The 16,082-nt window shown below is 39.7% G+C and overlaps 1 protein-coding gene across 1 annotated transcript in view; it reads right to left on the bottom strand.

Moving 5' to 3' along the window:
- SLC25A22 (solute carrier family 25 member 22) overlaps nucleotides 1–16,082 on the bottom strand; it is a 93,653-nt gene that overhangs the window by 18,051 nt on the left and 59,520 nt on the right. Inside the window, exons 4-5 of the mRNA XM_070765402.1 lie at nucleotides 14,098–14,153; nucleotides 7,791–7,881 (exon numbers count right to left, since the gene is read on the bottom strand). Of these exons, the coding sequence (XP_070621503.1) occupies nucleotides 7,791–7,881; nucleotides 14,098–14,153 (147 nt within the window). The remainder of the gene's footprint in view (nucleotides 1–7,790; nucleotides 7,882–14,097; nucleotides 14,154–16,082) is intronic.

Below are 16,082 nucleotides of genomic sequence, written 5' to 3'. Positions count from 1 at the left end.
GAGACAGAGCGAGAGAGACAGCAAGAGAGGCAGAGAAAGAGAGATAGAGAAAGAGAGAGAGAAAGAGAGACATAGCAAGAGAGGCAGAGAGAGAGAAAAAGAAAGAGAGACATAGCAAGAGAAAAAGAGAGACTTAGCAAGAGAAGCAGAGAGAGAGAGAAAGAGAAAGAAAGAGAGACATAGCAAGAGAGACAGAGAGAGAGAAAAAGAAAGAAAGAGAGATAGCAAGAGAGGCAAAGAGAAAGAAAGAGACATATAGCAAGAGACAATGAAAGAGAGAGAGAGAGCAAGAAAGAGAGAAAAAAGCAAGAAAGAGATAGCAATAGAGACTCAGAGAGAGAGAGAGAGCAAGGGAGAGAGAAAGACATAGAGGAAGGGAAGGAGGGAGAAAGAGAGCAAAAAAGAGAGGAAGAAAGAAAGAAAGAGGGATGGAGAGAGAAAGAAGGGAAGGAAGGGAAAGAGGGAGAAATAGAGCGAAAGGGAGGAAGAGAGAAGTTTTTTTGTCCAAACTTTTCTTTAGCCCCCCCCCCCCCCGCCGGCCCCCCCTTTCAATGTTCCCCAGGATTTTGAAAATATGAATAATGTGCCGCGGCTCAAAAAAGGTTGGGAAACACTGCCTTAGAGAAACTATGAACTGTAAGCACAAGTTCTCTCAGTTTTGTTTCTTAAGCAAAACTTACAAGAAACATAAAAAAGAGGTATCAATTTCTGCTGATTAGGATAGGATGTACAAAGAATCAGCTAATGCAACCATGCTTAATAGATAGGAAGGGAAAAAACAAAGCTCAGCAAATATACCGTATTTCTCATTGTGTAAGATGAACTTCCCCCCCCTCCAAAAAAGTGGGTGGAAATGTCGGTGCATCTTATACAGCAAATGTTTCTAAAGCCTCGCCTACTCAACGTCACCCTCACTGCCTCTGCCTCCCAGCAATTTGCCTCCTTGCAACGAACTGCAAACAGCCTGGTCAGCTTCAACCCAGCCTGATTTACACAAGCAGCTGATTGGCGGTTGGATCTGTCTCCTGGAATACTGTCTATCAGCTGTTCCAGGCTGCAGGGATCGCCACTGCCCGTCACTGCTGTCACTACTCATCGCCACGCCGCCTATCGCTATCTCCGCCCCCGTTTTCAGCCTTCATGCACTCCATTTTTGGCTTCTGCATGTCCCATTTTCAGCCTGTTCTAGGCGGTGCGGATTGCCACCACCACCACCTATCCCTGTCACTTGGAACAAGCTGAAAATAGGACATGCAGAGACCAAGAACACGTGGGTGGAGAAGATGGTGAAAGGCAGCAGCAGGGGCGATGGTGATCCCCGCAACCTGGAACAGCTGATAGGTAGTATTCCGGGAGGCAGATCCAACTGCCAAACAGCTGCTTATGCTAAATCAGACTGTGCTGAAGCTGACCAAGCTGTTTGCTGTTTGTTGCAAGGAGGCAAATTGCTGGGAGGCAGAAGCAGATTTTTTTTTCTTGTTTTCCTCCCCAAAAGCTAGGTGCATCTTATAGTCTGGAGCTTCTTATAGAGTGAAAAATACAGTATTTGGTCAACCCTAAACAGCAATGTGAAAGTCAAGATGAAAAGAATAAGGTCATATTGCACCATGGGAAGGAATCAATATTAATGAAGATAAAGTTCTTTGGAAAAAGTAATACAGATAATTCTTGTTTAGTGACACTAACTGGACCAGAAGCTTGGTTATTAAGTGAAATGGTTTCTAAGTGAAACCACAACTGTGCTTTCAATCTTACTTCAGCTTTCCTTTGCTTTACAGACCTGAAAAGGTCACAAATGCAAGGCTTGCTCATAAACTTACTTCTTGATCACTGTCATAATAGCAAACAGTCACTAAATGAGGCAGTCACTAAACAAAGATTATAGTCAGAACATTTTTTAAAATGTTTGAAAACGTTTACAAAAATATTGTTTTTTACTAGCAATTGCTGAGTCACAGTACCCAATGGGGCCAAACGGTAATGTACATATGCTCCAAAATTGCCTGTAGAAATTATGCAGTGCAATGCTAGCTACTATTTTAAGACATTTGCAAGTACATATTTTTCTGACCACAAAGTCCTATAAATATTTGATTAAGATGCAAGTTTCACAGTGCTTGAGAGCGTTTGTGCCTTTCAGAGGCCTTGACCATTCTTCTTTGCCCTCATGAAGTCCACTATCATTTGGTATAAAATATAATTAACACCTTGAACTAGGTCACATCTGTTAGAGAGATTGGAGATACACAGCATGTTTTATTCAAGGCTGCCATGGGAACTTTAGTTAAACGATAATCGAACAACTCCTTCCAACATCTTATTATAGGCTAATTATACCATCAGCATATGGTAATATGGTTTATTCAGAGAAGTGCTTCCCTTTACTAAGGATATTTAGGCAGATATTGTGGATGGCTTAATGGAGATTTCCAAGAGATTCTAAAAGGAAAAAAAAACATAACCCATATAATGAAATTGTCTAGAGAAGGACATGGTTAAGTTTCAGTTTACCGGGCTTAATTTATCCCCATTGGTAAATGAATGTTCCCACTTAGGATGGCCCCTGACTTGTTACATTTTTAATCAGATCTTTTAGGGTATTTTTACCCTTGTTGTGGTTATTTATCATATGTAGTTGTTTGTAAGTCCCAGTGCTTGGGAGACAGACAAAATCTAAGTGGGGATATAGTTAAAAATAATTAATGGGGTAATAGTTCTCATAGCAACAATCAGCAAGTTTGAAAATTAATGCAGCACATACATTTACAGTGCACATTATGCAGACAAATAAAGGGATTAATTATGGCCAGGAAATACCCAGGCATAAAAGCAGTAGTGGGTTCTAAAACCCGTTACTAGTGGTTTGTGCATACGCGCAATGCTTCTGCGTAGAAACAGAAGCATCCTGGAAGGGCGGGCAGAGCCTCCTGCCGCTGGTGCTACCGGTTCAGAGAACCAGGCCGAACTGGGAGAAACCCACTGCTGCATAAAAAGCCTATGACAGTGATGGCAAACCTGTGGCATGGGTGCCACAGGTGGCACACGGAGCCATTTCTGCTGGAATGGGAGCCGTTGCCCTAGCTCAGCTCCAACATGCATGTGTGTGCCGACCAACTGATCTTTGGCTCACACAGAGGCTCTGGGAGACTGATTTTGGCTTCCAGAGAGCCTCTGGGGGATGGGGGAGGGCGTTTTTACTTTCCCCCTGCTCCAAGGAAACTTTTGAAACCTGGAAAGGGCGACACACGAGTCCACTGCCCTCCCCCCAGAAGTTGGGAAATGGGCGTTTCCAGCATCCAGAGGGCCTCCGAGGGGTGAAGTAAGCTGTCCCCGGGGATTGAATTATGGGTGTGGGCACTTGCGCATGCGTGATAGCGCGCATGCACACTCTTTCGGCACCCGAGGAAAAAAAGATTTGCCATCACTAGTCTATGAGGTATTTCTCCAATTGTACTGTTTTTGTTATAGCATTGTTTGCACAATGTGACGGCCCCGGCCCTCTGGAATCAACTCCCCCCGGAGATTAGAACTGCTCCCACCCTCCTTATCTTCCGTAAACTACTTAAGACCCACCTATACCCCAGGCATGGGGGATTTGAGACATCTTTCCCCCAGGTTCATTATAATTTATGTTTGGTATGTATGTGCTGTTTGGTTTTTAATTATGATAGGGTTTTTAGGGTTTTTTTAAATATTAGATTTGTGCCAGTATAATATTGTTTTTATCGTTGTTGTGAGCCGCCCCGAGTCTTCGGAAAGGGGCGGCATACAAATCTAATAAATTATTATTATTATTATTATTATTATTATTATTATTATTATTATTATTATTATTATTATTAGGTTAGTCACTGACCAGTTAACTTTCTTGACACTGGTTTTAGGAGCACATGGCGACATTCCACTCACTTTGTGGACTAAGAGTCCCCACCAGCAGGCCTCCCACTCTACCTCCCTTCACAATGTTGTGTGCTGATCATCATCCCTCCCATCTCCAAACACAGCCCCAGGGACAGAAGGCAAGATTCCCCAGGGAATACAGAAAAATAGAAAAATCTCCCACCTTCTTCCATGCTTTTCCAACTGGTGTGCGGAGAGTACTCAAATGTGGACACCAACAAAAACATGACGTGCACTTGAAACAATTCTATATATGGTCTTGAAATGACCAGTTCTGCTTCAAAACTTTTGTGCTACAGTGCTGGATCAAATCATTAAAATTCCAGCTGGGGTTGTTGTTGTTTTTGCTATCACTGCAACCACTCATTTGCAAAAACAGCAGATGAATTAATATTTTTTCTATACTGAGACATGCGCCTGCGCATTCTTAATACTTATGGTGGACACTTATTGGTTTTATTGTTACCGGTGTTTCTAACACAAATATATCTATGATGCTACAAAACTGTCTTTGGGACCAGATGTCTAAAGCAGGCAAAATCAGTTCCACTAAGCTGTTATCAACAAATCATTTAACAGCCATAACATGCTAACTACGTGTTTCAAGAAATGCATTTCCATACATTCCACAAGGAATTTGATTTTAAGGCCCATTGCATCCTTAGAAGTTTTAGATTATCACAAATACAGGGCTGTAACCCACAAGGTCAATCCACAGAGTCATAATTGAGAATACACATAGGAGACATATAAAAGCAGATATACCACTGAATTTAATAATCCCAGCTTAAGTTTGCTGCTTAAAGAAACAAAAATCCTGACACTACTTATGCAGCCCTCTGAAAAAAAGAAAATTCCTGTGGATGCTTTATAGTAATCAGTGTTTCAGATGAAAGGGGACCCCTGAATGTTTGGATGATTAAACTGGTAATATTTATTCAAGCTGCCAGCCCCCTTCTGCAGAGAAACAATATTCATTTTCTACATAGACCATTAAAATTCAGATACCATGATTACAGACTGAACATTTCTCTCTGAGACCGCCTTCTGCCGCACAAATCCCAGTGACCGGTTAGGTCCCACAGAGTTGGCCTTCTCCGGGTCCCGTCGACTAAACAATGTCATCTGGTGGGACCCAGGGGAAGAGCCTTCTCTGTGGCGGCCCCGACCCTCTGGAACCAGCTCCCCCCAAAGATTAGAATTGCCCCCACCCTCCTTGCCTTTCGTAAACTTCTTAAAATCCACCTTTGACGCCAGGCATGGGGGAACTGAGACATCTCCCTTGGGCCTATACAGTTTATGCATGGTATGTTTGTGTGTATGTTTTCTTTTTAATAAGGGGTTTTTAATGACTTTTAATTATTAGATTTGTTATATGTTGTGTTATTATTGTTGTGAGCTGCCCCGAGACTACGGAGACGGGCGGCATACAAATCTAATAAATTGAATTGAATTGAATTGAATTTCATATCTTTAGGTGGCCTAAGGAAGGAGCAAAGGAATATACAGTATCTAGGAGCCTTAGTGGAAGACAAGGCAAAGCATCAGATCAAACAGCTTCATCCCAAATTAAAACACCATTTCTGGTCTAGCTTTCCAGCTTTGCAAAGGCTTCTGTTTCAACACATTGCTTTACAATTTATCTTCATTCCAAGATAATAATACTTCACACCTATGGATTCACATTCAGTGTTCCAGTAAGCCTTTTCCAGGACAAGGTCTGAAGTTAAGTGTAAGGATCATAATCTTTTGCAATTATTTATGCCGACAAATAGTATCAGAATAAATCTGGCCTAAAGACAAGAAACACATGACTGAGGCTTTCTCCAAACCTGAAAAGCATCTCTTTTTCTGGCTTACAGAATTGATCAGAGTAGAAATACAAATTTAGATACAAATGTAATATATAATCCTTTGTCTTTGGCTGTTTTCAAATAAGATAGGCTTTATAGCTCCTCCCTAACCCAAAGTACTTCTTAATATTTTTAGCATTTTCTCACTGTAAATGTAATAGAATAGAACTGAATCCAATTTTAATGGCCAAGTGTCATTGGACACACAAGGAATTTGTCTTGGTGCATTTACGATAGCATTTACAATAGGAAAATTGATTTTGATGGGAAAAATATCTTGGGAGAAAGGACTGGCTAAATCCCTCTTTTTGTCAAGATCTAACTCAAGAGCATGACTGACTGGGGAATTCTGGGAGTTGAAGTCCACAGGTATTAATGTTGATAAGGTTGATCCACCCTTCATATAACTAAACCCCACTCCTACCCCTTGCCATTGGCTGCCTATTGGATGTCATGAAAAGATAACATGTGCTCAGTCTCCTTTCTACCAGGAATTGTAAAGACAAAAGAACAGGCATTAATCAAATTCACAATGTCTATAGAGAAAGTATATAATTAACATACAGAGACACTATCTACTGTATGTGGTAAAGATAAATAACGCAGTTTAGTTCAGCCTACTAAACACAGTATTTTTAGCAGCCGAAATTGGTGACGGAAATAATTGACCCTCTGGGGACTGGTTTTCACTTTCGTTTTCCACATGCATCATTCTCATCAGCTATCAAAATGACATCTTACAGCTACAAAAACAGTTTGTACAATCCAAAGTTAAGGCAAGAAAAACTGCATCTTTGTATTAATTGAGCAATTCGCTTTGCTACTCAACAAGATAGTCATATGCAAATGTAAGTAAAAAGGATAGTTATAAAAGAGGGAGGGGGACTGCTTAGAACTGTAATATAGGGAGAAATGGGGAGGGTCTATTTTCCCTAATTTCTATATTCCAAATCTTGGTGCTGATGTCAGATTTCTTTCAGAGAATAGCAACTATTGGAGAGAGAGAGATAGAGAGATTCAAAAGACTGCACATTGTATACGCATGAAGAAGAGTTAAACCCTGCTCCCAACTATTATTTCTAAAAAGAAAACAAACAAAAGTGTGCATTTGCATTTTAATTTACTTACTTGGCATAAAAAGTAATATTTCTAGTAGGTGGAGTTAAATAACTAGAGGATATGCTAGTCAAATATCAACCAAATATAATGATTTAATTGTCCAAGAAAGGATTTCCCTTTTATGATAACCATTATCTTGTGATTATAAACTCCATCAGTCCTACAGGAGATCAATCCTGACTGCTCTTTAGAAGGCCAGATCCTGAAGATGAAACGCAAATTCTTTGGCCACCAAATGAGAAGAAAGGACTCACTGGAGAAGTGCCTATTGCTGGGAAAGATTGAGGTCAAACGAAGAACAGGACCACAGAGAATGAGGTGGCTAGACCGAGTCACTGAAACAGTAGATGTGAGCTTAAATGGATTCCAGAAGGTGGAGGAACATTGTCCATGGGCTCGTGATGGGTCGGACATCACTTTGAACTAACAACAACATAAACTCCATATCTAAATTTAAATACTATAAATTTTTGTCAATTCTCTACTCTTTCCTTCTATTTTTTCTTTCTTCTTTTTCAAATTCTTCTATAGTATTTCTAAAAGGAAAACTGTTCTAGGAAAATTGTGTTTTCTGCAGTTAGTCAAATACTTTGGATACCTGAATCTAATCTCAAATGTTACCATAAAACTATGACAATGTGAAGTTTCCATGGCTTCAAAGCTGGCTTTGTTGCCTTGCTCTAACTGCTTGAAGTGCTTTTGTGAACTAGAATACTGCATTTTTTTCCTATATTGTGGGCACAATAAAGCAGCCAAACATTATAGCAGCAAAATCAAAAAAAGATATCTATATTTAAGTGTTCTGTGAACTATAACGGGGAAAAATACACAACAATGAAGTAACAGTGACATACTCCAGTTTAATCCTTCCATTTTTGTTGGAAATCTTTCTATGAGTAGGCCCCACACTTTACTTACCCATCTTTCGCAAGATGGTACCTAAAGAAATCATTGGCAGCTAACTTGATGGCTTTTTCTGGAGTCACAAGTGTTAGATTCACAGCAGCCCCTGGATAAGAAACAGAAGAGAAGGAAGAGCTTAGTGATTGGAGGGATTTTAAATCATGTTTGTAGGGTGATAATCAATTGTGTTCAAAACAAAAAGTGAATCCTAGGATTGGTATCTACCCACAGGAAAAGGCATATTATGATTGGCAGCCAGCAAATAGTAACAATAGTGTTGTCACTTATCTTCTTTCTTATATTGTATTGTAAATGTGCTAAATAAAGACAGTTGTACATTCATACTGGAAGACAGCTAAACTGCAGAAGAATTTTGTTAGCATCTTTTTTTTAAAGAGAAGGTACAATTCTTTCCCAACATGGTAGTTAATCTTTGGACAAGGTAAGACATAACCTGCACAGAGTGAAGTCACTGCATTGAAAAATATTTACACGTTTTCAAGACATGCATTCCAAAGTCAAGTTCTGCAATTTAGAATCCAATTGTTGTTGCAAAATTCATTGGCAAAAGAAACAGTGTTCTTCATTAGATAAAGCCAGAAATAGCAAGTGAGCACTCAGAAACATTTGTCTTGGCCCTGTTTGTTTGAATATACAAAATAGGTCAGCTTTGTCACCACATGTTAAAAGGACTTGTTATTGTATTCCTTTCAAAACATTTTGATTCAGTCCAAAATCCATGCATGTTAATGATAGAGTCTTCCAATCTCCCTGAGAGGGAGGAGTACAAACTGGAAAAACTAGTTCAAATCTTATTTATTATGAATTTGCTTGGGTGTCCTAGGCAAGTCACCTCCAACAACTTCATTTTTCTCTTTCAGATAATGCTTAGGTCCTCCTTTTAACAAGGTGTTTTAGGGACTGCCAAAATCATGCATATTAAGGCTCACATATTTTTATTCCTCAAGAAACTCCACATACATATTTATATTTATCAGTACTGTGTTTCCCTGAAAATAAGACTCTGTCTTATATTTTTTTGAAACCCAAAATAAGTGCTTGGCCTTATTGCCATGCACTCAAAATCCTGATAGGGCTTATTATCAGGGGATGTCTTATTTTGGGGAAAACTGTATCACTTTCCTTTTGCCTGACACTGTTCTGGTCGAAATCTTGTTCAAGGGAAATTCTCTTTGCAGGAAAACACATCAGAGCACCACTTTCAGCCAATTCTGCTCCCTGGCATGTAGACAGCCTCTGCCAGGGATACGGGAAAGAGGGATTCTCTTATATATAGAGAGAGAGAACCTAAGAACAAATCCCAGGGCTACAGAAAAGATCCCAAGCTGTGCCTGGCTCAGGGAGGACAAAAGAAAGGGGTATTACTAATGCTAGGGTGACCCACTTTATTGAAACCACTCAGAGAAGAGAGTCCAACATCTGCCAAGCCTTCTTTGTCTTTGGAACATTTTAATCTTTCATCTGCTTTATCCAACTACTTCACAAAGGGCTATAATAACTAAATGGGAAGCTGGCATTCTGCAAAGCAACTGTTGTCTCTAACGCAATTGTGGTTTAGAAAGACACCGCTGCTTCCGTTGACAAATTGGCTATGCAACTAAGAACTACATGTAACATTCATTCTTTTACTAGCTCTTCCCCTTCCCCAACAAGCCCATGCCAATGCTTCTAATTAAAATAGATAATATTACATAATCTTTCTTGGCATATACAACAGAACCACGAAGCACTGTTTTGTCTCTATTACTGAGTCAACCCCAGTACACTTTAGTGGTTAGTACACTTTAACAACAAATTACAAAGAGGTCTAAAAATGTAGAACTATCATCTAAAATTCAAGGTGTTGGTTATCACCTATAAAGCCCTATATGGCTCGGGGCCAGATTATTTACGGGACCATCTCCTGCCACATACCTTCCAGAGACCAATTAGAGCACAAAGAGTTGGCCTCCTCAAGGTCCCATCAGCTAAACAATGCAGGTTGATGGGACTGCGGGGGAGGGCCTTCTCTGTTGCTGCCCCAGCTTTATGGAATCAACCCCTCCCCCCGAGGTCCGTACGGCCTCCACCCTGCTGGCTTTTCGTAAGGTCACGAAGACCTGGCTATGCTGGCCGACTTGGGGATACTAAAATAACCACTAGCTTGTCCATGTTTATGAATCGGTATGAATGACTAGTATGGAGTCTTCGGAGAGGGGCGGCATACAAATCCAATAAATAAATAAATAAATAATAAATAAATAAATGTATTCTGCTGAACGGTTTTAAGTTTTAATTAGGGTTTTAGAAATTAATCCGTTTTTTTCTTTTTAAAATTGTTATTGTTACCTGTAATTTACACTGTTGTGAGCCGCCCTGAGTCCTTCGGGATTGGGCAGCATACAAGTCAAACAAACAAACAAAATAAACAATAAAACCCTGCATGCTCCTAAATTTAGTGACTTTGTATGCTGCCCAGTGTAGTTTTTTGAAAGATAGCCAGACATAAAGACTTGATCAACAAATAATGCCACAAGTTTCTTACTGGATCCTCATTTTACAGACCTCAGAAGAATGGAAGGCTGAGTCAACTTTGAGCCGGTCAGAAACAAACTGCTGGTAGTCAGCAGAGTTAGTCTGCATTACTGCATTCTAACCATTGTGTCACCAATGTCATTTATCCACAGCAAACTGGCATTAAAACTATTCTTGCTTTAGAACAGTGATTTTCAACCTTTTTTGAGCCGCGGCACATTTTTTACATTTACAAAACCATGGGGCACATTGAGTGGGAAGGGGGGGGTGGCTAAAAAAATATTAGACAAAAAAATTCTCTCTCTTCCTCCCTTTCGCTCTATTTCTCTCTCCCTCTTTCTCTCCCTTCCTCTTTTTTTCTCTCTCTCCATCCCTCTTTCTTTCTCTCTCCTTCCCTCCCTCTATGTCTTTCTTTCTCCCACCTTCCTCTCTTTCTCTCTCTCTCTTGCTTTCTTTCTTTCTCTCTCTTGCTCTCTCTCTTGCTTTCTTTCTCTCTTGTTCTCTTTCTCTCTCTCTTGCTTTCTCTCTCTTGCTTGCTTTCTCTCTTGTTTGCTATCTCTTTCTCTCTCTTTCTTTCTCTCTCTCTCTCTTGTTTTCTTTCTCTGAGCTTCGCGGCACACCTGACCATGTCTCGCAGCACACTAGTGTGCCATGGCACACTGGTTGAAAAACACTGCTTTAGAAGAAGAAGTGGGAAAAAAAATAACAACCTGCCTCGGGGGTGAACAACGGCTCGAGCTTTGCTTACCAAGCTCCAATGCCCAGGCTAGTATGCCATTTCCTAGTTTACATAGTTTACAATGTCATGGAATTTATGGGTGGGAGCATTTTTCAAGGTATAAAGAAACCAAAACCAAAATGGAAATCCTAAGCAAAGCTAGCGCCCCCTTTATAGCAAAATGGTCTGGCATTGGCTATCTTATGCTGCAAAGCGCTGGACAGGAGTTTGGGAGAGCACAAAGTCGATCAATACATGTGCGCTGAATGGAAGAAAAGTTCACTTTGTTCCCAGTGGCTAAAAATGGTTTGCCCATTTCCCTACAAATCCAGGGATGAGGATGAGGTTATTCTTAGTAAGACAGCTGAATGTCTTGCACGGTCTGCTTTGCAGCAGTTCTGTGCTATGGAAACAACTTGGCAAAGTCTGGGTTTTGGCTGGTTCCCAATCCAAAAGGAAAGTAGGAAAAGCAGCTGAGAGCTGAGCAAGCTGGTGGGAAATTTCATGCAATTGTTATTCACAAGATGGTCCAAACGGGTGACCTGGCAGTCTCTGAACTGCTATTCAGAAATAGCATTAGGGTGATGCATAAGAGGCTGCAAAGGAATCCGGCATTTTTTCTAACAAGGAAGGAAGTCTTCAGTTTTTACTTTTATGGATTTCCCACACTTACAAGAGAAGGCCCCATTCAAGCCTTCTTACTTGTATTCCAGTGAGATTATAGGCCAGTGTTTCCCAACCTTGGCAACTTGAAGATATCTGGACTTCAACTCCCAGAATTCCCCAGCCAGCATTTGCTGGTTGGGGGATTCTGGGAGTTGAAGTCCAGATATCTTCAAGTTGCCAAGGTTGGGAAACACTGTTATAGGCAATACAGGCAGTCCGTTCGTTTAGTGACCATTCAAAGTTACAACATGACTGATAAAAGTGACTTATGACCATTTTTCAGTTGTGACCTTTGTAGCATCCCCATGATCATGCGATCAAAATTCAGATGCTTGCCATCTGGTTCATACTTATGACTGTTTATTTATTTTATTTTTATTATTTGGATTTGTATGCCGCCCCAAGGTCATGTGATCACCTTTTGCAATCTTTAGACAGGGCAAAATTAGCAGGGGGAGCCAGATTCACTTAACAACTGTGTAATCTGCAGAAACTGCAGAGATTCACGTAACAACTGTGGCAAAAAAGGTTGTAAAGTGGGGCAAAATTCACTTAACAAATGTCTCCCTTAGCAACAAAAATTTCAGGCTCAACTGTGATTGTAAGTGGAGGACTATCTGCACTCAATGTATGACAATTTTTCTGTGGCTGGGCAAGGTGGTTGTTAAGTGAGCCATGCATGACTTTATGACCTTTTTGCCATAGTTATGAAGTTGTTAAATTAATTGTGCAGTTATGAAGCAAATCCAGCCTCCCCCTTTGATTTTGCTTGCTGGAAGGTGACAAATGATGATGACACAATCCCAAGATACTGAAATTGTCATAAACACATGCCTCTTGCCAAGTACCCAAATCTTAATCACATGAGTATGGGGATGCTGGGATGGTTGTAAGTGTGAGGACTGGTTGTAAATCACATTTTTCAGAGATATTGTAAAGTTCAAATGGCTGTGGAACAAATGATTGCAAGTCAAAGGCAACCTTTACATTTTACTCTCAGTTAGTTGCTTCACTAACTGATCATAGATATTCAACCTACAGAATAACTACTACTCTGAATTTAACTGTCCTTAAAAATAAGTATTCACTCTATGCGCCAGCCCTCCAGTTTGTTTGACATCATCAGGTACCGCCACTCCATTTTCCGTTTTTGAGACGCTACAAAAGAGCTGTTACAGCATTGTTTCAAAGATCATTAAAACAGGACAGGGATTTATGTAACCAAAACTGAAAAGTAACTTTATCTATCCTATTCAATACTGCAGAATAAGCTATGGTGCTCTGATATGCTGAATAACCTCTTCTGAGAAACAGATAAAAATGCTTACTCTTGGAAATCTTTAGCACTGTAAACTAAATGAGATTCCAATTGTAGCTACACCCTTCTCATTACAGGAATTAGTTCAAGGTTTATAGCTGTCTGAACTGAAACTATGTGCCTCTAATCTTAGACTATACCGTTAAATGAAGGTGCGCCAAGGTAGACAGAAGGCAAATTAGCTAATGTAATATGGGTAATATGTTTCTTCTGCTCGGTACATACAAATTTCTTTCTGTCATTGCTGCTGCAAAACCTCTCTAGCTTTAACAGATGCATGGTAAGTAGATAGGCAAGCAGAGGGATGAAAAAATGTTCATTTACCAGATTTCAGCATATTGTGAGGTTGTAAAAGTTACAAGTTTTTATCCGACAGGGGGAGGGGAACCTTCAAGCATTTCTAACATCAATAATTAAGTTCAGGAACTTGCTGTTACTCTGTTATTGTCAATACTGACAGGTGATGGACACATGCACTGTGCACTGTTATATGTTTGTTTTATGTAAACTTTTAAAAATCAATTAAAAAATTATTAAAAAAAAATACTGACATGTGAGAAATTGGACAAAATTTTTAAAATCAACAGATTTTTAAAAAATAAATAATTTTTAAAACAACAGATGTAGTTGATTTATAAAATGATTTAAGCAAGAAATGGTATAATGTATTCAGGTTAAATTGCTTTCTAAAGTTGTGGTTAATATTAATGAAAGTAAATTAACATTTTCCTTAAAAAAATCTACACACTATTTTCAATTGCCAGCCTGATGCAAGTTATATAAAGTTTTCTCATACCTACATGGCAACAAATTTTTTAAAATTGTAATTCATAGAGGAATGCTGAATTGTTTTTATTTCACACTTGAAAAATTAAGCCCCGATAGGCATTGTTTTCCTGGCTGCCACCTAGAATCCCTTCTAAATCACCACATTTTTGTGGTAAGAAACACTAATTGCTATAAAGCAGTTAAATGCACAGCAGCTTTATGGCTAAAACCTAGCAGCCTTTAATCTAGTTTCAACATTTTCCGTAAGATTTTTTCCCTAGAATTAATTATTTGTGACTATGAAATGAAATACTGACCTCTATACATCCCAAAATATCCTTCAGACCGGATTGTTTTAATAAGGCAGTCAGACCTATTGGAAAGATGGAACAAAGAGTTATTAGTCATTAAAGTACTAAAAAAAGAGAATAATAGAGTTGGAAGGGACATTGGAGGTTTTCTAGTCTAACTCCCTGCTCCCGCAGGAAACCCAATACCATTTCAGACAAATGGTTCTCTAATCTCTTCTTTAAAAAATTCCAGTGTTGGAACATTCACAACTTCTGGAGGCAAGTTGTTCCAGTTATGAATTGTTCTGTCAGGAAATTTTTTCTAAGTTCTATTTTATTTTATTTTATTTATTTTATTTATTTATTTTATTTATTTATTTTGTCCAATACACAATGAGGGTTTTAGTGAGTATATATCAATACACACATAGTAAAATACATGATGAAGGTTATAGAGGAGATACTCATAGTAAAATATATCTAAGAAATAATAGAAAAGAAGATATAGGAATAGAACATATCAATGAAAGAATAGAAGAAGAGATATAGGAGATATAGGAGAGTAATAGGACAGGGGACGGAAGGCACTCTAGTGCACTTGTACTCGCCCCTTACTGACCTCTTAGGAATCTGGATAGGTCAACCGTGGATAATCTAAGGGTAAAGTATTGGGGGTTTGGGGATGACACTATGGAGTCCGGTAATGAGTTCCACGCTTCGACAACTCGGTTACTGAAGTCATATTTTTTACAGTCAAGTTTGGAGCGGTTAATGTTAAGTTTAAATCTGTTGTGTGCTCTTGTGTTATTGTGGTTGAAGCTGAAGTAGTCGCCGACAGGCAGGACGTTGCAGCATATGATCTTGTGGGCAATACTTAGATCTTGTTTAAGGCGTCTTAGTTCTAAACTTTCTAGGCCCAGGATTGAAAGTCTAGTCTCGTAGGGTATTCTATTTCGAGTAGAGGAGTGAAGGGCTCTTCTGGTGAAGTATCTTTGAACATTTTCAAGGGTGTTGCTTCTCTCCTTGATTAGTTTCTATCCCTTGCTTCTTATCCTGTCTTCAGGTACTTTGGAGAATAGCTTGACTCCCTCTTCTTTGTGGCAACCCCTGAGATACTGGAACATTGCTAGCATATTACCCCTAGTCCTTCTTTTCATTAAACTAGACATACCCAGTTCCTGCAGCCGTTCTTTGTATGTTTTTGCTCCAGTTCCCTAATAATCTTTGCTGCGGTTCTCTGCACTCTTTTTAGAGTCTCCACATCTTTTTACATGGTGGTGTCCAAAACTGTTCAGCCTTCTCAAAATCTGGATACTCCTTCTGTGGGGCAGCTACTGCCATCCACATAACCAGTTGACTGGACTTGCAATGCAGTATATATGAGAAAAAACAGATTGGATGGGTTGTGCCAACAGTTTCAGTGTCTAAATGCCAGGCTGTCATGTGCAGGGAAAGGAAAGGAAAAAGTGGTACTTGTTCAGACTGTCAATGGCATGAAAAGTCATCCTGAGGCTTGCTTCAATTTGACAGCACTGCTCAGCTAGTTGGCACCCAATGATGAACTCTTCATTCAACATTGCAACACAAACTCTCCTCTTTCCTAATGTATGTCTTGATATTGAACAGAAGGGGGTCTTTTAAGTTACAAGGTTTGCAATATGATGTCACAGTGCACATTTTGTCATTGCCATCTCTTGATTCCGCTCGGCACATACCTACATTGGAAAACTCTCTAAATTTACAGTGGTTCTCAACCTTTCTAATGCCGCGACCCCTTAATACAGTTCCTCATGTTGTGGTGACCCCCAACCATAACTCTAGTGCCAATTCTCCCAGCAGAGCTTTAAGCTGATTGGCAGGAAGGTCAGGGGGCTCCCCCCCATTGTAAACGCCTGATTGGTCAGATTGTAAAAATATGTTTCAAGGCGGCAGAATAGAAACATAGAAGACTGACGGCAGAAAAAGACCTCCTGGTCCATCTAGTCTGCCCTTATACTATTTTCTGTATTTTA

The sequence above is a fragment of the Erythrolamprus reginae genome, chromosome 1 (assembly GCF_031021105.1).
Source record: "Erythrolamprus reginae isolate rEryReg1 chromosome 1, rEryReg1.hap1, whole genome shotgun sequence".
NCBI lineage: Eukaryota > Metazoa > Chordata > Lepidosauria > Squamata > Dipsadidae > Erythrolamprus > Erythrolamprus reginae.
Note: the sequence above shows the minus strand (reverse complement) of the source record. Positions and strands in the feature narration are given on the sequence as shown.